Source organism: Bufo gargarizans, chromosome 8 (assembly GCF_014858855.1).
Source record: "Bufo gargarizans isolate SCDJY-AF-19 chromosome 8, ASM1485885v1, whole genome shotgun sequence".
Taxonomy (NCBI): domain Eukaryota; kingdom Metazoa; phylum Chordata; class Amphibia; order Anura; family Bufonidae; genus Bufo; species Bufo gargarizans.
Genome location: NC_058087.1, coordinates 75,560,942 through 75,586,112, shown reverse-complemented (window position 1 = coordinate 75,586,112; position 25,171 = coordinate 75,560,942). Strand labels below are relative to the sequence as shown.

The following is a 25,171-nucleotide window of genomic DNA, read 5'->3' as shown; positions in this document are numbered from 1 at the left end:
GGCTCGTTTAGGACGTTGGTGGACTTGAAAGACGCCTATTACCACCTCCCAATACACAAATACTATCATGGAGATATTTAAAGGGGTTGGTTATTTTCTGGTTACTGTTGACCAGTGTGTCTGTAAGATGATTATATGACACTTACTAATATAGCCTTGGTTAAATTTCTGCACCATTTTCTATATTTCATAAGGTATGCCCCTTGTTTGCCAAGTCTTTTGTCCTGTCCACACAGAGGTCTTGTCCATAAAATGGCCGCTGATGGAGGGTCATGTGATCAAGCAAATCGCCTCCATGTGATGTCTCCTCTATTCAGATACACCACACCTGCCATCTGCACTTGCTCTGTTAAGAGTTCAGCGCAGGTGCAGTGTGTTTGAATGGAGGACACATCACATGCAGGTGATTTACCTGATCACATGACCCTCCATCAGCAGCCATTTTATGGACAAGCACAAAAGACTTGGCAAACAAAGGGGCATACCTTATGAAATATAGAAAATGGATCAGAATTTCAACAAAGATTATATTAAGTGCCATATAATCATCTTATGTACATGTTGGTCACAAGTAGTCAGAGAGTGGCCAACCCCTTATAGGTTTGCTATAAAAAAAAATGCAGCAGGATTAATACTTCACTTCCAATTCACGGATCTTCCGTTCGGAATTTATTTCAGCACCAAGAATTTTTACGAAATTGGTGATAGAAATGATGGCATTCTTCAGAGAAAAAGAGGTAACAATTATACCCTATCTAGATGACTTTCTGGTAATTGGAAGAACGGAAGCAGAAACACTCAAACAGATTTCTTCATAAAAAAAAAATCGAGAATCTAGGAAGAAATCCTTTCTACAGCCAGCAACAAAAAGGAAGTTCCTGGGCATTCTCCTGGATTCAAAGGAACAAGCTTCCTTTTTGCCAGAGGAAAAGATATCGGACCTGAAGAGAAAAATAATAAAATTCCAATCTCGTCAGTGCTGCTCGGTAAGGGAAGCAGTGAGTGTTCTAGGTACCCTGACTTTGTGTATAACCTCAGTAGCATGGAGCCAGGCGCACACAAGAGTAATTCAATCATGGATTCTAAGAAACTGGAACAGGAATCAGTCATAATTAGACAAGAAAATCCTCATTCCCAGATTTGTGACGTTGTACTTGAACTGGTGGTAAAGGGAAAATAACATTCAGCAAGGAATCTCTTGGCACAGAAGTTGTAATCCAGACGGATGCCAGCAAGTCAGGTTGGGGTGCAAAAGTAGGAAATCAGGTGTTTCAAGGTCTACGGCCAGAAGACATGATTTGAGTCTCCTCAAATTTCAGAGAACTAAAAGCAGTTTGGCAGACGTTAAAAGAAGTCCAACACCTATGGGGAACTCCAAAGATCGACCTATTCGCCTCAAGGGGGAATGCAAAATCTCAAAAATGCTGTTCTCTAAACCACAGAGAAAATCCTTGGGCAGTAGATGCTTTCTCCCAAGTTCGTAATTGGGACCTGGCATATGCCTTTCCTCTGATAACCCAGACAATTCAAAAGATACTCCGAGATCCGGTGACTATAATCCTAATAACTCCTTACTGGCCCAAAAGGAGTTGGTTTCTGATTCTGAAGCAGATTTCGATTGAAGAACCTTTGGATATTACCTCATCCGGAGGATATTCTCACACAGGGACCAGTTTGTCATCCAGACCCAAAGATCTTCAAGCTGGCGACTTGGATCCTGAGGGCGACATCCTAAGACAACAGGGTCTCTCCGACAGAGTAATTAATACCCCTAAAGCCAGTAGAAAGAAAGTCACCTCCGCTATTTATTTTAAAATATGGAAAAAGTTCTGCGGATAGTTAGCGGATTCAGCGCCAAATAAATCAAAACCAGTTATTCAGAAAATTCTAGATTTTCTTCAGCAGGGTATAGATCTGGGTCTTAGACCTGGCACTTTAAGGGTTCAGATCTCTGCATTGAGTATTTTCTATTATACTAAATTAGCCGAACATCACTGGATTAAAAGGTTTATAACAGCTGCCATAAGACTTTCCATAAGACCACGCAGTGGGACCTTAATATTGTCCTCATTAATCTATCAAAACCTCCCTTTGAACCTATCGGATAGTTCTTAAAAGCATCTATCATTTAAAACAGCCTTCCTCATAGCCATTACCTCCGCAGGACGGATAGGTGAAAATTCAGGCTCTTTCATCCAGGGAACCCTACTTATCTATATCTGATGACACGGTTTCACTCAGATTAGATCCAGGGTTTTTACCAAAGGTAGTATCTACTTTCCACAGAAATCAGGAAATAAGTTTACCCTCATTCTGTAACAATCCTAAAGAAAAAAACGTTTCATTCCTTGGATGTTAGAAGAGCTATTATTCATTACCTAGAGGCCACAAAGTCGTTCCGGAAAGATGCTAATCTCTTAATCCAGTTTGCATGTATCAATAAGGGTAAAAAGCTTTTTAGCGCCTCGATAGGTAGATGGATCAAATCTACTATTGTTATCTGCTACTCCACTCGGGGTCTCCCGTGTCCTCCAGGTATTAAGGCACACTCTACTCATGCAATGGTTTCTTCTTGCCTGAAAAGGCTGGTGTTTCTCTGGACCAAATTTGTAAGGCAGGCACCTGAGCCGACCTGAGGTTTGGCAGACGAGTTTTACAAGCAGTTGTCCCTCCCTAGGATAAATATTATCTGTTAGTTCTCCTTGTGGCCATCATAGTGGATGAAATGGATAACCAGAATTAGACTTACTGGTAGTTCTGTTTTCTTGAATCCACCGTGACGGCCCATAGTTAGCCTTTCCCCCCCCCCCCCCCCCCCCCCCCAAAAAATGAGCAAGTATGAGAGTAAATACTCAAAAAATAATAATAATAATTTTATATATATATATATATATATATATTAATAATAAATAGATATAAAAATTCCAGACACCCACCGGGATAATCTGGAAAGACTGAGGGGAGAGGGTTGGTGGGGTAATTTAAACTCTCTCTCTGTGTTCCTGCCCCTACAGAGGTCAAGGGTCAATCTCTCCTTGTGGCCGTCATGGTGGATTCAAGGAAACAGAACTACCGCTAAGTCTAATTACGTTTTTTTTTTCCTTTTATGCTAACCACTTTTAGGGTCGTATTTAAAATTGCTTTGGAGGTCAGATAACCCCTTTAAGGAAGGGCTTTTCGGAATTGAACACTCAGTTAAAAAACAGTGAATTGGCTGAGCTGTAATACAACAGTTTAGATCAAGTGTGGTGCAGCTTAAAGGGATTCTGTCACCTCTCATAACACAAATTCAGATTTTAAACCAGTCATGCTCCACAGATTACCTTGAATCGGCTTTGCTGTTCTATACTGTAATCCGTCCGGTAGTTTTGCTGAAAAACGACTTTTATAATTATGCTAATTAATCCTGAAGGTACCCAGAGGGGCCTTATGTTCCACTTTGTGTGCCCAGTAACGCCCCCCTGCAGTGCCCAAAACGTTTTCCTCCTGAATCCCTAACCGCCCACAGCGTCTCATCCCTCTCCTCCCCCTCCCTGAGCGCCGAGCGAAGTCTCGCGCAGTACCCACTGAGGGCTGCGCCAGTGCGATTTGCTGGAGACTGAGGGCAGGAGCTTCATCATCGTCACTGGGCATGCGCCGAGCCCAGTGACGTCCGATGCTCGCTCTTCCCTCAGTCTCCAGCAAATCGCACTGGCGCAGCCCTCAGTGGGTACTGCGTCTGCGCGAGACTTCACTCGGCCATCAGGGAGGGGGAGGAGAGGGATGAGACGCTGTGGGAGGTTAGGGATTCAGGAGGAAGGCGTATTGGGCACTGCAGGGGGGCGTTACTGGGCACACACAGTGGAACATAACGCCCCTCTGGGCACCTTCAGGATTAATTAGCATAATTATAAAAGTCGTTTTTCAGCAAAACTACTGGACGGATTACAGTATAGAACAGCAAAGCCGATTCAAGGTAATCTGTGGAGCATGACTGGTTTAAAATCTGAATTTGTGTTATGAGAGGTGACAGAATCCCTTTAAGAAAAAAATACTGAAGCAGTGTTTTACATGTTTTTTAGGAACATACCCAGCAGCTTTCATCTCAAGTGGTGATGTGTGTTGGAGGTTGGCCTGATAAGATAGTTAATTACTTTACTGTATTTGTACCAGGTGCAAAAGAAAATGTAAAGGGCAGGGTGCCAGACAGTTGTGTTTGACAGTTTTTCATAATGGGGTTAACTCCTTCACTCCTTATGGCATACATTTATGTCATGGGTGGAAAGATGTTAAAGTGAAATGCCATACATTTATGGAGCTCATTCCATACAATCAGGAGCGAGCATCCGCTGTAACATACATACTAGGACTGCAGCTATCGTCTATTTTTGTAATCGAGTATTCCATCGATGAATCCAACGATTAATCGAGTACTCTAATAACAAAAAACTAATTAAAAGAACGTTTTTCTTTATAAAATCTCATCACACCCTCTTGGTGCTCCAACGAGCTAATTAGCATATTAGAAAAGTTCCGTTTTCTGGAATGGTGCACCATACAGACATAAATAAGCTATCATTTTAATCAGTGTGATCAACCTGTTCAGACAGTCTGCCTGGCTTAAAGGGGCTGTCCGGGTTCAGAGCTTAACTCGGACATATCCCCTTCTTCACCTAAGCAGCCCCTCTGAAATGAGCATCGGAGCATGAAATGCTCCGATGCTATCTTTTGCCCTGCGGTGTATAATGCAGGGCAAGTGTTTTTTTGTTTTGAAACGTAACCTCCGCCTAGCAGTGTTCCCGGTGATGTCACCAGCACTAATGGGTGGGATTTGGCGCTGCCCTAGCCTGTTTTACCATGGCATCTTTCTAACCAACCATGGCATCTAAGTGGTTACACAGAGGGATGAGGCCATCTCTGTCTCCCCGATTGACCTGGTGGGTTACTACAGTAGCCAGAGGCCTCAAAATGACCTCCAGGTCTGCCTTGTATGGAAACCTATTATGCCATTAATAGGCTGCTGGTCAGTAGGATACTGCCAAGTAAGCACAGTACACTGCACCCCATACACTTCAGGTTCACTTAGGCTGCTTTCACATATGCAGTACCACCTTCCAGCAGTCTGCTCCGGCATTGGGTGGCGGGGAGCGGCAAGATCTCTGGACCCCATTACAGTTAGTGGGGACGGCAGGCATTCTGGTATCGCTTGGCAATGCCTGATTCAGAGATCTCTGGCAGGCTGATCTCTGCAGGAAATGTCTGCTGGATCTCCTACTGTGTATGTGAAACAAGCCTTATTGGACTAATAAAGTAAAAAAATATAAAAAAAATAAAGTGTGTGATTGGGAGAAAGCTGCAATACTTAAAGTACCAGATTTGGTAGTACAACCCAATATTCACCAATGTAAATATTGAGGCAATAGAGCCGGCTAATGTGATATTGATGGCCTATCCAAAAGATACCCCAAGAGTTTATCTAGTTGATCACTTTTTTGGGGGGTGGTAAAATACTAATTAATTTAGTCTTTAAATGGCTTTTTTGTTGGAACGGTTTCCTCATCTAACTTTTAGCTCACACAGATTACTAATGGTGAGCCTTTCCAGTCATTACGCATTGAAAAACATGATAAGTTGAAGTGAAATGCAGTTTGTGAATACACTTAGTTGCTTTTGGCAGATCTCGAAAAGTCTGATCCTTTCTATGGAGGTTATCCATAGAGCTGTTTCACTCTTTCAATGAGCCTCTCAATTTCTGTATGTCGCCTACCAGCTCATATTACTTATTTACAGGTAGTGAGGGGCCCTCATCTGCTCTTTCATATGGTCAAAATTTTAAGGTCATGATTTGAATGTACCAATATGCAGGTGGAGGGGCTGTGGGCACCCATACACAGACATGCATGCTCGGACTGGCCCACAGGGGTACAGGGGAAACCCCCGGTGGGCCCCTGAGCAAGGTGGGCCCCTAGTCTCCCACCCCCTGCACAAGTGGCACATAACACAGTAGACTTCCTGCACTACAGACATATATTCAATGTACAGCACCTTAACCAGCCTATGTTCATATAACAAACTTGTTACATTCAAATATAATAAATAATCTATCTGTAGGGTGGGCACCCCCCCCCCCCCCCCCCCCCAAAATTTTTACTGGTGGGCCCTAGGTACCCCAGTCCGACACTGCAGTCATGTTTCAGCTGTAACACTTCTTGTTGACTATTGGATTGATCCTTAAAGTCTTAACAGATGTACAGTGCCTTGCAAAAGTATTCACCCCCTTGACTTTGACTTTTTTTTGTATTTTGGTGCCTAACAACCTGGAATTAACATGGATTGTTTGAGGATTTGCATCATTTAATTCACAGAACATGCCCACAACTTTGAAGGGCTCTTTCAAGTTGGATGGTTTGCACTTGTAAACAGCAGTCTGACCACAGATTTTCTATTGGATTGAGATCTGGGCTTTTACTAGGTCATTCCAAGTACATTTACATGTTTCCCCTTAAACCACTCAAGTGTTGCTTTAGCAATGTGTTTGGGGTCATTGTCCTGCTGAAAGGTGACCCTCCGTCCTAGACTCATATCACGCACAGAGTGTTACAGGTTTTGCTCAAGAATATCCCAGTATTTAGCACCATCCATCTTTCCCTCAACTCTGACCAGTTTTCCAGTCCCGGCTGCTGAAAAACATCCCCACCATGTTTCAATGTGGGGATGGTGTTCTTCAGGTGATGTTATGTGTTGGGTTTGCACCAGACATAGCTTTTTCTTTGATGGCCAAAAAGTTAAATTTTAATCTCATCAGACCAGAGCACCTTCCATACATTTTGGGAGTCTCCCACATGCTTTTTCGCAAACCCACAACGTGCCCTTTTGTTTTTAGCTGAAAGTAATGGCTTTCTTCTGGCCACTCTGCCATAAAGCCCAACTCTATGGAGCGTACGGCTTATTGTCGTCCTAAGTACAGATACTCCAGTCTCTGCTGTGGAACTCTGAAGCTCCTCCAGGGTTACCTTAGGTCTCTGTGCTGCCTCTCTGATTAATGCCCTCCTTGCCCGGTCCGTGAGTTTTGGTGGACGGCCGTCTCTTGGCAGATTTGCTGTTGTGCCATGTTCTTTCCATTTGGTTATGATAGATTTGATGGTGCTCCTGGGGATCATCAAAGATTTGGATATTTTTTTATAACCTACCCTTGACTTGTACTTCTCAACAACACTGTCCCTTACTTGTTTGGAGAGTTTCTTGGTCTTCATAGCAGTGTTTGTTTAGTGATGCCTCTTGCTTAGGTGTTGCAGCCTCTAGGGCCTTTCAAAAAAGGTGTGTATATGTAATGTCAGATCATGTGACACTTAGATTGCACACAGGTAGACATCATTTCACTAATTATGTGACTTCTAAAGGTAATTGGTTGCACCAGAGCTTTTTATGGGCTTCCTAACAAAGGGGGTGAATACATACGCACAGGACAATTTTCTGTTTTCAATTTCTAAACAGTAGTTTTATTTACATATTTTTCTCATTTCACTTCACCAACTTAGACTATTGTGTTCTGATCCATCACATAAAATTCAGATTAACAAAACATTGAATTTAAGGCTGTAATGTAACAAAATCCGTAAAAAGTCTTTTGCAAGGGACTGTAGATTCATGAGATGTCTTATGTGAACGCAGATTTTATCAAGAAAATTGTCCTGTCATACTTCCTGTTTTAATAACTGCTTGCATTCACTACAAAATAAAAATTCAGGAGCATATTTTCTTATAATTGTATCTTGTGCCCCTCTTCTATTATTCCTAGAAGTTTATGAATGAATTGCCAACTGGGTTTTATCAGTTAGTAGTGTGTCCAGTCAGTGTAAAATGTAATTTCAAGTTTGACCATGGCCAACCAGACCCCCTTTGGTCTGCGTTCTGCACTCCCAGGTTCTCCGTAGCCCCACCACCACCTGAGCTGGTTTCCTCTTGCACTGACCCCGCTGGAACAGAATGGGCCTGTGCTCTGTCTTCACTAGTTGCTGACCTTACCAAGGTCTCTCAGTCCATGCTGGGTCTTATGAGCTGGTCAGTTGACCAAGTCCCCTCCTACAAGTCTCTGAGGACCCCACACAAGGAAGACCACACTGCAAAAGACCCAGGACAGAGTCGCCTCCCCAGTCCCGGCACATCCCTATGTTTTTTTTTCTCCAAGCTCTGATTTTGATGATGTCCTTTCTAATGCATGGGCCCATACAGATAGATGTTTGCCCCTTTAAAGCACCTGGAACTTTTGTAGCCCTTTTCTGAGGACTTGGTTTCCAAGTGTGTTTTCTTTCCTAGTGTGCACCTCACTGCACACACTACTTACTATTCCTATGGTGGATGGCTCATTTTCCATCACTCTGTGGACCGTTTCCTTGACTATTTTGCCAAATCTACAGAATAGGCTCTTTGGCTCCACCATGATATTTTGTCTGGGATGCCTCAAGAATATCTAGAATCTCTGGCTTTAGAGATTTCCCATGCGGGGAAATATCTTTGTGAGGCTTGTCAGAATATTTATTCTGCTTCTGAAAAACAGTCTTTTATTTATGTAAACAAGTCAGGATCTATAATCAAGGAGATTCCAACTTATTTTCATAAACAAAATAAGAGCTTAGCAGAGCTCTTTTTATCTGCGCTGAGTTGAAGACAAAAGAAACAGGTATACAAAATATATATATTCATAATAATTCAGTGCAAATAGAATAAAATATAAAATCGGTGACAATAAAATGGTAATAAACAATGATACTCAATTAAGAAAAAAACAATAACCTATAGAATATAAAAATAATAATTACATTAATTTGATATCGGAATAATAACTGGAAACAAATATTCCAAAAAAACATTTACACCTGATTTCTCCCAACCAACAGATGTTTCAGATTAAAACGGAGTTAGGTTTTCACCATATTTCATTTCCATATAAATGACTAGAACTGAAATCAGTTCTTCGGAGATGATACAGTGACATGTAAATATATATCAACAGTATATATAAATATATATATATATATCCCTCCCTAGACTATAGAGAGTATCGTTGAATCATTGATACTGCAGGTACAATCACCCCAATTCAGTCTAGATCCTTCACACAGGATATGATTGATATAATATATATATGGATATGATTAACTAATTTCCTAAAATACAAATAGAACTTTATACTATACCAAAGAATCGGCCTGTAAGAAATCAAGGTTCAGGAATGTAGTATAGTCTAGTCCTATTCCCTCCTCTCTTATTCTCCTTGCTGTAGTGAGTTGTTCCTTGGATGGATTAATAAAGTGATGAGGATGAGGATCCCATCTATCAGCTCATTCTCTCTTTTTATAAATTTTGGAATGGGATTGGTTGGGTAATCAATAACTAGTGACATCATTTGTGTCACTCCCCCATCTATTTCGCAACTCATGTCTTACTTCAACCCCACCAATAGATTGCACTGGAGGTCTATGTAAAAAGTTTGTGTCTTTCTCTTAATTTCTTTAAGTTCTTTTTAGTTATTTAAAACATTCAAATTTGGAACACATCATACAGTCCTGATCAAAAGGTTCTTAACAAGGTTCCAAGTAGAGCTTCATCATGCAACAAGAAGAAATGGGAGTGAGACAAAACAAAACATTTTTTGAGCATTCAATTTAATGAAAACAATGAATAAACTGAAACAGGCTGTTTTTCAGCTGATCAAAAGTTTAGGACCACACCCCCAACTCCCCCCCCCCCCCCCAAAAAAAAACAGAAATCCAACTTCCAAACATGAACTCGGTAATGAGTAGCTCCGCCGTTGTTGTTTATCACTTCCAAAATTCGTTTCGGCATACTTGGTGCAAGCGTTTCCATGAGGTGAGTGGGAACATTTCTCCAAGTGGTGAAGACTGCCGCACGAAGGCCATCTACTGTCTGGGACTGTTGTCCATTTTTGTAAACTTCCCTTGCCATCCATCCCCAAAGGTTCTCAATTAGATTTAGATCAGGGGAACACGCAGGATGGGCCAAAAGAGTGATGTTATTCTCCTGGAAGAAGTCCCTTGTCCTGCGTGCATTGTGTACTGTAGCATTGTCCTGTTGAAAAACCCAGTTGTTACCACACAGACGAGGGCCCTCAGTCATGAGGAATGCTCTCTGCAACATCTGGACATAGCCAGCGGCCGTTTGATGCCCCTGCACTTCCTGAAGCTCCATTGTTCGACTGAAGGAAAAAGCACCCCAGACCATTATGGCGCCCCCTCCACTGTGGCACGTAGAAAACATCTCAGGTGGGATCTGCTTGTCATGCCAGTAACGTTGGAAACCATCAGCACCATCAAGGTTAATTTTTTTTCTCGACAGAATAAAGCTTTGTTCCACCTTTTGAATGTCCCATGTTTGGTGCTCTCTTGCAAAGTCCAAACGAGCAGTTCTGTGGCGTTCAAGGAGACGAGATCTTTGAAGCCTTTTTTTGTTATTGAAGCCCTTCAGTCTCAGATGCCGTCTGATGGTTATGGGGCTGCAGTCAGCACCAGTAAAGGGCCTTAATTTGGGTCGAGGATCGTCCAGTGTCTTGACGGACAGCCAATTGGAAGCTCTGGCTGTCTTACTGCGTCCCACCTCAGCAGCAATGCCGCGCTGTGAGAGACCCTGCTTATGCAGTTCAACAACCCGACCATGTTTTAAAAGGCAGAGTTTTTTGCCTTTGCCATCACGTGTGACTACCTGACAGAAAATGACAAAGAATCCACATCTTTGCACAGATTTGGCCTTTTAAAGGCATGTGGTCCTAAAATTTGGATCAGCTGAAAAGCAGCCTGTTTCAGTTTAATCGTTATTTTCAATTAATTGAATGCTCAAAAAATGTTTTGTCTCACTCTCATTTCTTCTTATTGCATGTTGAAGCTCTACTTGGAACCTTGTTAAGATCCAACAATGTAAAATAAGATTTTTTTGCCATTTTTCAAGTGGTCTTAAACTTTTGATCAGGACTGTATAAAAAACAAAATCCATTCACATGATGATTAATTACAAAAAAATAGTAAAATTAGATCCTCTTTCTATTCACTGAGAATAAACTAAAACTCAGCACATTTCTACTTGGTTACCTATCTACAGACAGCATTTTATGATACGTCTCTGTAAAGGCATGAAGTCATAAGATACGTGTTAAACCCCCTTCTCTCAAGAGAATACTTATGCAAACATTTCTGCAAAGATCCTTAATCTCGAAGTTAGTGATTTTAATTTATTTATTTTTGTCTCAAAAAGTTTGAACTAATTTTGCTCTATTAAAGACCAGACAAGATGACTCCCATACAGCACATATATCAGTCTATATTGTAATCTACATAAGCCTTCATAAGATGGATTCCTTTCAGATCCAATAGTTCTGACAGGCTTCTCTTGATGTCGGCATGCGATTTGTTGTTTCTACTCCTCTAAATGCCTCTATGGGCAGGGCTCTCAGGCTCAAGGTTTGGGCTTCTGATTTAACTTCCAATCACTTATCAGTGTCCTCTTTTCTGGTTCCCCACTTTTGGTCCCAGATTGGATGAGATTATCTCCAAGATTACGAGAGGGAAGAGTACTCGCATGCCCCAAAACGGGACCAATCGGGCCCTCGTTTCCAGTCCTTTTGGCACTTCTCCAACACATGGAGAAGGTGTTTCGGCAGGAGCAAAAAAGAATCCTTCCTTCGTCCCTTCCTGCATGACGGCCTGGGTTGAACCCGACTGGCCATCAGGGAGGCCTACTGCAGGACACCCCTATTTTGAGTCACAGCTCATTCCACCAGGGCAGCTGATGCCTCTTAGACTGTGCATCATAAAAATCTGCTCTTAAAGAGATGTAAGGCTGTTAAATGGTACACAATACTTTAGGCATTCGACAGTGTGATTTTATTTGATTGGGTCTATTCCTCCCTCCCCAGGGACTGCTTTTGAACATCTCACAGTCCTGTGTCCCTTAATGACACAAATGAAAAAAAGGAAACCATTTTTGTGTGTAAAATCTTTTTCTCGCTGAGTTTAGTGGGGGGCACAGCTCTCAGCAAATCCTTCATGTTTGGTTTTCTTCTTTAGGAGTTTTTTCATTGGTAGTTTATGAACAGGTCGTTGGTTCCTAGGTTCTGACGACTCTCATGTTTGTTTTCTTGCTGGCTGCTCCTACTGTTTGCGTACAAACCGTAGCTCCATGCGTGCAGGACAGGGTATAGCAGTAAGAGGAGCTAACACTAGCTTAGTGTGTGCCTTCTAGGGGCAGCAGGCATGTCCTGTGGCACACCAATGAACTCGGCAAGAAAGAGGTAACACAAAAACATATCCTTTTTTGTTATATTTTTTAGATTTGTGTGGCTAACTACTACGGCATACAGTGCTGCTAAAGTGTACCTCACACAAGCTCAATGTCACCATTAGCTATAGATGTTCAGACTGACAAATTTCATAATCAACATTTGTTTCTCTTTTTTTCTGTCTCACCTTTTTCTTTGCAGGAATACCCCTCACCACTGCCTCTTATTATTCTAACATAACCATGGACCAGCTGACGCATGTGCTGCGTAGTGACTCTGATTATCCTATCCCAATGATTGAGGAACGTCTGGAGATCCTTCATCAGACTGGAAAGATTCTCCTGGAGAAATTTGGAGGCTCTTTTCTAAACTGTTTGAAAATGAGTGACAGAAGTGCAGTGAAACTGATGCAGCTGGTTGTGGATAATTTCCCATCCTACAGGGATGAAGGCGTCTTCCAGGTTACAAAACAGTATATTGTTAATTTAAATTCTCAAGCGAAGTTACACATTATCACACATTAGATAACACTACCATTGTGAGGAGATATTGGCAATTTAACCCATCCAGGACACAGCCTACTTTTTATTTTTTTCCTTTTTGCCTTTTTCCTCCCTGTATTTCTAGAGCCATAATTTATTTTAGTTTTCCATTCACAACCATATGAGGGCTTGTTTTTTTGCGGGACAAGTTGTTTTGTTAAATGGCACCATTTAATTTACTATAGCTTGTATTGGAAAACAAGGAAAAATTCATAAAAAATTCATAAAATTGCTGTCTACAGAGCCTTGTGAGGGCTTTTTTTTTTTTTTGCTATGCAAGCTGTGTTTTTTTTATTTATTTTTTGCTGACTTTTAATTACATTTCTCAAGGCAGAGTGACCAGTGTGAACATGCGATTACGGTAACTCGATAAGTTTAATTGTCCTCTGGTGCCCTTGATGTTCTAAGTAGCAGCTGGTAAGCTTTGATCCTCCAGTTATTTATTGATTGAACCAATTTGTATGACTTTTATCTCATTGGTTCAGTGCCATAGTTTTACCCTCACTACAGATATACCTTTATTGACATAATGAATTTAGCTGATTGTGCAATTTTTTTTTTCTTGTTCACAAAAGCACACAAAGGTAATATTTATAGTAAGTTTTTGGTAACTAGAGATATGCCCATAAAATCAATACTTATACTCTTGTAGTTGGCATAGCATTTTATTCTAATGTCCTTTTCCACTTCTAGGGTCAGAAGGTAACTTTCTACAAGCGGGCTCAGATTCTTGTAGGTGATACCTGGGGAGTACTGGAAGGACAAAATGATGGCTGCTTCCATGACATTGATAAAATAACCATGTTCGCTGACTACAGGATTCCACAAGCCCTCGTCCATTTTGGTACTATGAGATATTCAGAAGATCTACTTAAAAAGCTGAAAGAAGGTTTGTATACTGCACTAAGCTTAGGTGTTCAAGTTAGGCATAACCTTGCCCAAAGGGGGATGGTAATGTGGAAAAAATAATAAAAGAAGCATTACTTACCATCCCTGGTCTCTATATAATTAGATGCAAATGTGTGTTATCAAATGCATTGTATTCACCCAAACAAGTGTGCAAGTGTGTGTGTGTGTGTATATATATATATATATATATATATATATATACACACATACACTTGAGAACGGTCCCAGCAATTCACCCATTCAATGCATGGGTGAATAAAGGACCACACATTTTTCACCATTTGGATGTGCTGCGTTTTACTGCGGTCAAGTTTGTACTGCTGGCACTCCTTTCTTGAACTGAGAAACAAGGTGTACTGCCCTGATATATATATATATATATATACACACACACACACACACTCTCTGAACAAAAATATCAACGCAACACTTTCGGTTTTGCTCCCATTTTGCATGAGCTGAACTCAAAGATCTGAAACATTTTCTACATACACAAAAGACCCATTACTCTCAAATATTGTTCACAAATCTGTCTAAATCTGTGTTAGTGAGCATTTCTCCTTTGCCGAGATAATCCATCCCATCTTACAGGTGTGACATATCAAGGTGCTGATTAACATGAATATTGCACAGGTGTGCCTTAGAATTCCCACAATAAAAGGCCACTCTGAAATGTGCATAGTTTTGCCCTACCGGAGGAGGGGTTCAGAAAACCAGTCAGTATCTGGTGTGGCCACCATTTGCCTCATGCAGTGCAACACATCTCCATCGCATAGAGCTGATCAGGTTGTTGATTGTGGCCTGTGGAATGTTGGTCCACTCCTCTTCAATATCTGTGCGAAGTTGCAGAATATTAGCAGGAACTGGAACACGCTGTCGTATACGCCGATCCAGAGCATCCCAAACATGCTCAAAGGGTGACATGTCTGGTGAGTATGCTGGCCATGCTAGAACTGGGATTCCACATGCAGACACTAAATGTGTTGAAGACTTTCTATAGCAATCTTACTGAAGGCTGACACTGACAAAGATATCAGAACCTAAAACATGAGACTGTCCCCCAACATGTTTCGCCAGCTAATCTGGCTTCATCAGGGGTAATGGACAGAATTGAATGAAACGCTGTTTGAGGACCTTTAAACAGGCAGTCACGTAATTGGAGGGGTGTTACCAAGACCAATCACTTTAGAGTGTACTGGAAGGTGAGTATCAGATAGATGCAAGTAGCCAATGAACGGCCTGTAAGTTGCCTCTGACGCTCCACTGGCATCATCCATGTGGGAGTGTTCAGATACGTCAGATGTGCACACGCCCCCTGCACCAAGCCTTACCTTACCAGACCATTATATCTGGGCTCTGCGACTGCACGGGGACTTAGCATGTGGCTGGGGCGGGCGCCTCTCTCATAGTACGCCTACCCATACCATGCCACCATGGGCTCACTCACACGACGCCACACACACTGTCCGCCATCTGCCCTGAACAGTGAAAACTGGGACTCATCCGTGAACAGAACGCCTCTCCGACATGCCAGACGCCATCCAATGTGAGCATTTGCCCACTCAAGACGACAACGAACTGCAGTCAAGTCCGGTCCCCGATGAGGACGACGAGCATGCAGATGAGCTTCCCTGAGATGGTTTTTGACAGTTTGTGCAGAAAATCTTTAGTTATGCAAACTGATTGTTGCTGCAGCTGTCTGGGTGGCTGGTCTCAGACGATCATGGAGGTGAACATGCCGGATGTGGAGGTCCTGGGCTGGTGTGGTCTGCGGTTGTGAGGCTGGTTGAATGTACAGCCAAATTCTCTGTAACGCCTTTGGAGACGGCTTATGGTAAAGAAATGAACATTACTTGCACAGGTAACAGCTCTGGTAGACATTCCTGCAGTCAGCATGCCAATTGCACGCTCCCTCAAATGTTGCGACATCTGTGGCATTGTGCTGAGTGATCAAGGTGCACATTTCAGAGTGGTCTTTTATTGTGGGCAGTCTAAGGCACACCTGTGCAATATTCATGCTGTCTAATCAGAACCTTGATAGGCCACACCTGTGAGGTGGGAAGGATTATCTCGGCAAAGGAGAAGTGCTCACTAACTCATATTTAGACAGATTTGTGAACAATATTTGAGAGTAATGTGTCTTTTGTGTATGTAGAAAATGTTCAGCTCATGCAAAATGGGAGCATAACCGAAAGTGTTGCATTTATATTTTTGTTCAGTGTGTGTATATGTGTGTGTATATATATATATATATATATATATATATATACACACACACTCTATAAAAGCTGGTAAGACCTTTTAACCCTTTCAAGACCCTTTAAGGGTTATCCAACTTTGTAGGCCCTTTTGCAGGACCTGCGGAGAGAAGCATACATGTCTGCTCCCTGCTGCTGGGTTCCAGCTCATTTGGACTGGCAGCAGGGCCATTGATGCGCTCCTGTCCTGACTCAAACTTTCAGTTTGACAGGGGTCACGTTTGAGTATTGATATGTCTCCCATGTGTCCCGTCACTGGATCACGTGATGCATGAGGAACATCTCACCACTGCAGCGGCACACGTGAGCTCTCATGAAACCAGAAGTTTACAGAGAGCAGAACTCGTCAATGGCAGCAGGGAACTGATGGAGCCAGAATGCAGTGTTGGGAAACAGGTTTGCATGCTTTCCTTCACAGGTCCGGTATGGGGAGGGGTCTTGCAGATAGGCCCTCAAATCTGTCCAGCCTCTTTCAGATACCTGGATCTCCTCAGAAAAATTTCACCATTTGGACTGGCATATTCTTAGGGTGAATATTTTTTTCTTTTATACCTGTGCCAATTTTTGTAAAAAAATTTGGAGCTTTAACGGGTCACGGAACTTTCAAAAAAAACTTTTGATAGCCATAGTGCGCTATCCTCACTACAGGGATGGGCTCAATAGAAAGTCTAAAGACCTGATTTGATTCTGTCTCCTGCAGCAGATAGAGATCGTGTTATGTGAGCACCTCTCTCTCCTCGTTCTAGTGATCAGTGGAGGTCTCAGAACTAAAACCCCCACCAATCAAAATTTTTGATATGTCTTTATGACATGTAAAAAGTTTTGTAAAGCTCACTGCCACTTGAATGGGACAAGCAGTTGTAATTACACTGCAGCAACGCTAGAAGTTAGACAGTGAGCAGTTAAACAGTGAAAAGACACCACACAGTCACACGAGTGATGCAGGCTCTTCAAACAGATCCTCGACCCACCAGGAAACTTACTGTTAAATCGGGCACAATGCCTTGTAGGAGTAGCTCAGCCCTTTCTTCTCCTGATTGACAGGGCCAGGCAAGATGACTATGCAGAAACCTGGCCCTATCAATTAAAAAGATGACAGAGGAGGAAGGGTGCATAAAGTGGCTTGTATCCGCTCTTGCTGCACTTAACTGCTTGTTTGCATATGGATTAAAGGTATTTTTTTCTCCAGAATGAAGCAATTGATTGCTAAGTGAAAGGCATCATTACATTCATAGGAGCTAGCCCTAAAAGGCAGTGTGCCTGGTTTAACAGTGAATTTTGTGGTGACAGCCTCTCATCAAAGTTGCTGCATAATTACCCAGATTTGCAATGTGAGGGAGTTAATTTTTGTTATGTCCAGCTACTCACATCTAGATTTTTTGTAGATACTTATTTATTGAAACCTATCCTTAAGATAGGACATCAGTATAAGATTGGCAGGGGTCTGACTCCCAGCACCCCTACTAATTACTGCGCCAGAAGTGTCCACTGTGTAGTGGTCCTAGTTCTGGTGCCTGTTTCTGTAGCTGGAAAATGGCTGATTGGCAGGTGGTTTGGGAGTGGGACCTCACCCGATTCGATATTGGTGACCTATTCTAAGGATAGGTCATTAGTAAGAAAAACCGTAGCAACTCCTTTGAGCCTTACATAACCTGGAAAGGACATGGCAGATTCTAGCATTAAATGCCTGTTTCCAGTAGTACTGAATAGTATTCAGCAAGTTGCTAGTTGATGACCTCTGTTTTTTTGCAAAAATAGTCATATATGTCCTAATTTACTTGTAGATTGGCTTTTCAAAAATGGAGATCGTGAAGAGATGGAGATCCGTGGCTGTTCAATTTGGGCCGTTGAACTTGTCTGTGACCACCTGAGGGAACTATTTGAGAAGAATGGGGAAAAAATGAGCAATGAAATTAATCCTGTCTTGATCGATCACTTCCTGTGGGATTATGCTCGAGATTATCGGGAGGCAATTAAAGAAGTTCCTTTTCACAGGGTTAGGTGTATCTACTATTAACCAGATACACACAAAAAACACTAACCAGTAGTAGCATTTAATCATACTGTATTACTGCAGTTGGTTATTGATGTGATGCCTAATTGCACCCGAAATATAGATTGTGTAAAAAGATACATATTCCAACTTGACACATAGCTTAGAATATACTTGAGCACTGGTTTCCAATTATCCATCCAAGGGGTTGTGAATTTGGCGACGTTGGGTCTGTGTTCCATTCCTGTATGTCGGCATAGAGTGTAGAAGCAAAATAAGTGCTTGTTAATGCTAGTCTCTGTGGCATTTGAAGAGCTGCTGTTATTTCACCTTTAACTCCAAATATAAAATGCCATTTTATGATCAAATAGTGCAAAGTCTAAATGTGAAGCTGTATATTTGTAGATTAAAAAAGTTGAAACAGGGGTTCTCCAATACATAATTACAGGCAGGGTTTAAAAAAAAAAAAGACTCGCCTGTCACTGGTACTCCTGTTTGAGCACTAAGCTTCCCTCTCCTCCGCTTCCTGTCCCCAATGGATCAGAAGATTTATTTACACGCCCCAATCAGTGGCACATGTAGGCAGCATGTCATAGAACAGGAGATGCTGAGCAGAATAATATATAGGTGTATAAAGTAAGGCGGTGGCTCACTGTGGACGGAACTCAGGAACAGGTGCTGCTAGCCCAAAATGAGGGACACCCTCCCTCTAAAGCAAAATGGATTTATATAGTTAAAGTGATGGGCGAGCACACTTCATTTGGATCATAGAATAAAATTTAATTAAATCACGATGTTCAAACGTAACGGTCCAATTAAATAAAATACAATAAAATACAATGTTAGTAACAAATAAATCTTACACGAATGAGGATAATAAATGGGGCAATTAATTCATGTGAACCCTTTAGGTCTAGTGTGACCAGAGTGCTAGACAGTGTCAGTGTCTTCTCAAATCCACAGATGTTCCAATGGTTTTGGATAGCATTAATCCAGCATCAATGTAGATGAATATCTCCTGAATATATGTGCTGAATATCTCCAGCACATCACAGAACCAGGATGAGACGCAAAGAACGTACATCTCCTATACACAATCAAACATCACCGACACACCAATACAACTTGAGACACAAACATCACTACCCGGCTCAAACAGTAGAAAATTATTCTTATCACAACACTCAAGAAAGAGAACAGGTAACTTACCCTTTAAGGAATCACAGGAAGCATCACAATCATTACCAACACGAACACACAGAGGGAATAAGAAGACAAGAAGAAGTCACAGGAAGAACAAGACAACACAGGAGACAGTAACAACAACACAGAAAGATACAATAATAATAAATTTAAGCACAATTAACCTCACTCACCCACAGATTAGTTTATTGGAGAAGGGCCTGAAATTTGCCCCCACTGAGCAATTGGACAAATTTTCTGTCTACATAGGGATTCAGAAATATATAAGAAACTTATGTTTAAAGAAACATTTTATAAAAAACCCAACAATAAGTACTGACACTATAGGGCAAGTAGACAAACCTCTATTGAAAAAGAAATCAACTCTATTTCCGAGGAATGAAATTAGTGTGGAAATGTCTACCTTTTATAAAAATGTAGAAACAGATGTACGCAAGATTAAAATAGGATCTTCAAGTCGGAAAAATCTGACCAAACGGGAATTTAATGCCATTAAAGAATTCCAAAAAAATGAAGCTATCACTATACGCCCCGCTGATAAAGGGGGCGCGGTAGTCATATTGAATACGATAGACTACAATGAGGAGTGCCTCCGACAACTTAATGATACAGAGATCTACATGAGGCTCAAAAAAGACCCGTTGGCAGAATTTGATCTAGAACTAAAAGGATTGTGTAAGAAAGGTTTAGAATTATCATTAATCTCTAATCAAGAATATGACTTTATTTTGGGGACACAAGGGAGACTACCTGTCTTCTATTGTCTCCCCAAAATCCATAAATCCCTGGAGAAACCACCAGGGAGACCAATAGTTTCGGGCATAGAGTCATTATCCTCTAATTTATCAAAATATATAGATATATTGATACAACCAGTTGTGAAAAAGACCAGCTCTTATATCAAAGATACTACCCATATTATACAAACTCTAGAGGAACTAATAGTGGAACCCGACTGGATTATGGGTACACTGGATGTACAGTCATTATATACTATAATTGACCACCAACAAGGTACATCAGCGATTAAACAACAACTTAAGAAAGACAAGACATTAGATGAGGCACATATTAATTTTATTATAGATGGAATTAATTACATTCTAACCCATAATTATTTTTATTTCGAGGGGAACTTCTACCTACAAAAACGAGGTACCGCCATGGGGACCAGATTCGCCCCTAGTTATGCCAATTTATTTTTGGCAGAATGGGAGGCCAACTACATTCGGCCCAAACTAGGGGCGGATCTGGCCCTATGGCGTAGATATATAGATGATATCATTTTCATCTGGAAACATAGTAAAGAAGAACTTGAAATATTCTTGCATGATATCAATCAGAATCAATTAAATTTGAAGTTCACCTCGAATGTTACAGAAATAACTGAATTTTTAGATTTAAAGATCAAACAGGTGGGCAACAAATATATATGTAATACATTCTCTAAGTCGATATCCAAAAATAGCTTCATACAATATTCTAGTTGTCACCTTCCCAACTGGTTGATAAATGTCCCATTTGGTCAGTTTCGAAGGATTAAGAGAAACTGCACTTATGACGAAGATTTTGAGATAGAAGCATTAAAAATGAAGAATGAATTTTTGGATAAACACTACCCTGAAAAAATTTTGGATATAGCATTGGAGAAGACAAAGATTTTAGATAGACAAACATTCTTCTCAAAGAAAGATAACGAGATAGAAACCAAAACAGATAGTACAACATTAAATACTAGAATCATTCTTCCTTTTAACAATAAACACAAGGAAATGCGAAAAATCATTCAAACACATTGGCATCATATTCAGGGAGATAGAGTGATAGGTCATCTCTTGCCAAATATACCGTCTCTGACATTTACTAGAGCCCCAAATCTAGGTTTAAAGATAGCCCCCTCTGTAAAATCAAAGAAAAAAGAAAATACAATTATGGGGACCTGGATGAAACTTACAGGCTTCTTTAAATGTGGCAAGTGTATGGCTTGTAAAATTAATCCTACACCCAAGAAAACAACCACAATCTCCTCAACCCAAAATACACATAAATGGGAAATAAAAGATTGCCTCACTTGCAACACTACCGGTGTCCTCTACCTGATCCAGTGTCCCTGTAAAAAACAATATATAGGAAGAACCAAACGTCCCATGAAAACGAGACTGGCAGAACATGTAGCCAACATAAGAAAGGGGTATGATAAACATTGTCTATCGAGACACTTCAGGGACGTACATAATAAAGACCCCTCTAAATTAATCTTCATGGCACTGGAAAAGGTAGAGAGACATTGGCGAGGAGGCAACTATATCAAACAAATGTCGAAACTAGAATCGAGACGCATATATGAATTTGGAACAATGATACCAGCGGGTCTAAATGCAGAACTGGAATTGTTCGGGTTTTTGTAGGCTGGGTGCCCCTCAACTGACTGCAGGCCGCTGTTTGGCCGTTGATCGGCACAGCGTCCTGTACTCGGACGGGGGCCCCCAGCCCTTTACTACATAGACCCTCACATGACATCAATCATTAGAAAAATGGCAATCCCTATGTCTAGTTTTCTCACTTGAAATCCTTAGTAAAGAATAAAAATGGAAAATTTTGACAATTGGTTACTACATTACGGAGTTATCTGATATTCTATTTTATTATTTTTAATAAAAGGTCCAATCTTAATATTTTATTATTATTCATTTTTGATGAAAGGGTTAGAACCCGAAGCAGAGGAATATAGAATGCTATATGAATGATCCCATAGACAAAGAGAACTTAATAATTCCATAACTCACATATGCAATCGATTTTATTAATTCTGATTACATAGTTATGTTCAGACTGACAATCTGAATGTATGGGCTGAAAAACGCATAAGTAGAAAAAAACCGCATCAAAAAACGCATGTATTATAACGCATGAAAATTCAGGAAATAAGAAATCCAGTTGTCCATTTCTTGGTGCTATCCAGGATATATAAGGAGTAGGTCAACAGGTGAGGCGTGACCACTGATGAAGGGAAAGAGTGTTCCCGAAACGCGTATGGGCCGGATCGCACACCTGTAAGAAAAGCACCTTAAGCATGGCCATGCTATACAACTAGATCACAGGACTTTGATATTCATTGCAACGATACCAAAGACATACTGTATTCCCTCGAGGACGGAAACTTCGCTTGGAAATCTCGTGAGACTTCGGGTAAGTCAGCTGCAGCTGAATGAAGTAAGACGCCGGAAGCATCCCGCGCTGCCCGACTCACGTTTGAAAGCAACTACAAGCGACCGCATACAACGAGGGAGGTAAGGAGTTATTTAACTCACAAAGCCAAGTCAGTACAGTAGCTACGGGACTGTTTATCACCATTTAATAATAGGTGCACAAGATCTGCACCCAACGTTTCTACACGTGTTTTTTTTGAACGAATCTGAGCTAACTAGTTGACCAGAGATTGAACTGTTCTGGACATCTTTATATATTCATCTACATTGATGCTGGATTAATGCTATCCAAAACCATTGGAACATCTGTGGATTTGAGAAGACACTGACACTGTCTAGCACTCTGGTCACACTAGACCTAAAGGGTTCACATGAATTAATTGCCCCATTTATTATCCTCATTCGTGTAAGATTTATTTGTTACTAACATTGTATTTTATTGTATTTTATTTAATTGGACCGTTACGTTTGAACATCGTGATTTAATTAAATTTTATTCTATGATCCAAATGAAGTGTGCTCGCCCATCACTTTAACTATATAAATCCAGAATAATATATAGTTTAATAGGAAAAGATTCAGTGAACAGCAACACTGTACGCAGTCAGGACAGGTTAGTGCGGCGCCTAGAAGAAGACCAGGGAGCGGTAAGTACAGCAAGCAATAGCAGCTCTACACTCGCCACTCCTCCTCCTTACTAAAGAGTGCTTCCATAATGAAAGCCCTAATTAGTATTCGCTTTATACTGACATTTTTTTCCCCCACTTATAAAGTAAAAAATACATATCAATCTGCTTAGCTCCACCGGCGGCAGATTGCATTGCATTTTATGGTGACCGTTTCTCTTTAAGTGATAGGATTGTTTTCCAGGGGACACAACCTGAGCAGTTTCATTGGTTTCAGGTATTGGTGAATTCATTGTTTTCCTTTTCATATTGAGATTCCATTCAGCCCAACTTCTGCCTGCTTTTCTGTTGTCTTAACAGGTTCTGTGTTGTTTTCATTCCTTCGATCTGAATTTTGTATTGAAGATTTAATGGGTATACAGAATAAATGCAATAGTTCATATTATATTTGTGTGTTTTTCTTTTTATGTGTGTAGTTGAATTACTGGTACTAATTTTACATATTTCCTAATAAAATATCTCCTACTAGGGATAAATAAACAGAGGGGTTTTATAATGGCATACTTGTGACACTAGTCATATTACTCAAGATGCTATGCAGTAACCTTTAGAAAGTAATACACTAAATAACCAAGATGTAGGTGACCTTCCAGACCCACAGTATGCCGTTTACCTGTACATTTAGTGTGGTGTTATAATAGCTTAGGTCACAATATGTCTAGTTAAATAGTTGATTGTCCTCATGGTGCACTCCTGTTAATGGTCAAATATGACTTTTCATCTGTTACAACCTGACCATCTATTTCTTAGCTGTTACAACCTGACCATCTATTTCTCAGCTTTTACAACCTGACCATCTATTTCTCAGCTTTTACAACCTGACCATGAAACGCATGGGGGATAAATATCACAGACCCCCCTCTCTCATGATCAGTTGGTCGATTAGATACCCCCTTTCTCATGATCAATGGAGGATCGAGGATAGTCCGACCCAAACTATCAGATGGATAGGTAATCAATTGTCATGCTAGGACAACCCCTGTAAAGGGGTATTCTAATATACAGTATATATAGTAATACATTTTTATTTTATTTTTTATGTTCCACATTATTAGCATTTACTGGCCCAAGATGTGATATTTATTGCTCACTGCCTAGGTTTATGACCTGTAGCTTAACTTCAGCCTGCTAGGCAAGCATTCTCAGTTGCAGCACTGTGAGTTATGGGAGGCTTTAACTGGGAAATAATGTGTGAGGCTCAAGCAATAAAGGTTAATAATCCATGTGTAGGATATAATTAGAGATGAGCGAACTCCCCTGCATAACGGAAACAGGACAGATCCGTTTTGCAGCCTATAGACTTCTATTATGACGGAATGCCTCTAAAGGCATTCTGTTATGCATTCCATCATAGAATTGCGTTATGGTCCATGGTAACGGAAGCCATAACGCAATTCTGCTTTTACCACCAAACGAAGCGTGAAAGAATTTCAAAATATGAAATTCACTCATCTTTAGATATAATATTAGGGTCCTATTAGACTGACAGATATATTTTTCAATATTGAACGGCATGCAATGATTTAGAAAGTAGTTTGTGTTCAGAAGACATTAGGGGACATTTACTATAGGTTTTTAAAAAACCCTCCAAATTATGGTACACGCCATAATTTAACAATTAATTTGTCACTTTTTAAGCTTCTCCGCATTCTTCTGAAGTCCCTAAAAAGGGGTGGAGCTTATCAGGAGGGATTTTGCGCTGCCTGCCTGGATTTACTATAACTTACGCCCCGAGCTGGCTCACGCCAGTGCAGGGAGATCAACTGGTTTATGGATACGTCAATATAATAATTGTCCCTTATTTAGTTACACAAAATAACAATTGCTACATTTCACTGTTTGCGCTTTGTGATTGTTGCTCATTCGCCTCTTTAGAATTTACACTGTTAACGACTGGCAGATTTTTGATCAGATGAAGAGATTTGGCGGCAACAAATGATAATCTTTGAGTCAGGCAGGTTTGTCCAAACCATGGAAAACTAGTGATTTATCGCTCACTTGATTGCTGCACACTATTACATATGACAATAATTGCTGAAACTATAAAGGTTATATGAAAGTTTGAACAATAACCACCCGTCTAATAGATCCTAGAGTTGTATG

General features: G+C 40.8%; 1 protein-coding gene across 2 annotated transcripts in view; it reads left to right on the top strand.

The window, feature by feature from the left end:
* The window catches only part of LOC122945079 (queuosine salvage protein-like), a 42,709-nt gene extending 19,256 nt beyond the window's left edge, over positions 1-23,453 (top strand). For both annotated transcript variants that reach the window (XM_044303930.1, XM_044303931.1), the window contains exons 3-6: positions 12,470-12,729; positions 13,504-13,699; positions 17,762-18,597; positions 22,945-23,453. In XM_044303930.1, coding sequence (XP_044159865.1) covers positions 12,470-12,729; positions 13,504-13,699; positions 17,762-17,994 — 689 coding nt within the window. In that variant the 3' untranslated portion in view covers positions 17,995-18,597; positions 22,945-23,453. The remainder of the gene's footprint in view (positions 1-12,469; positions 12,730-13,503; positions 13,700-17,761; positions 18,598-22,944) is intronic.
* Positions 23,454-25,171: the final 1,718 nt, after the last annotated feature.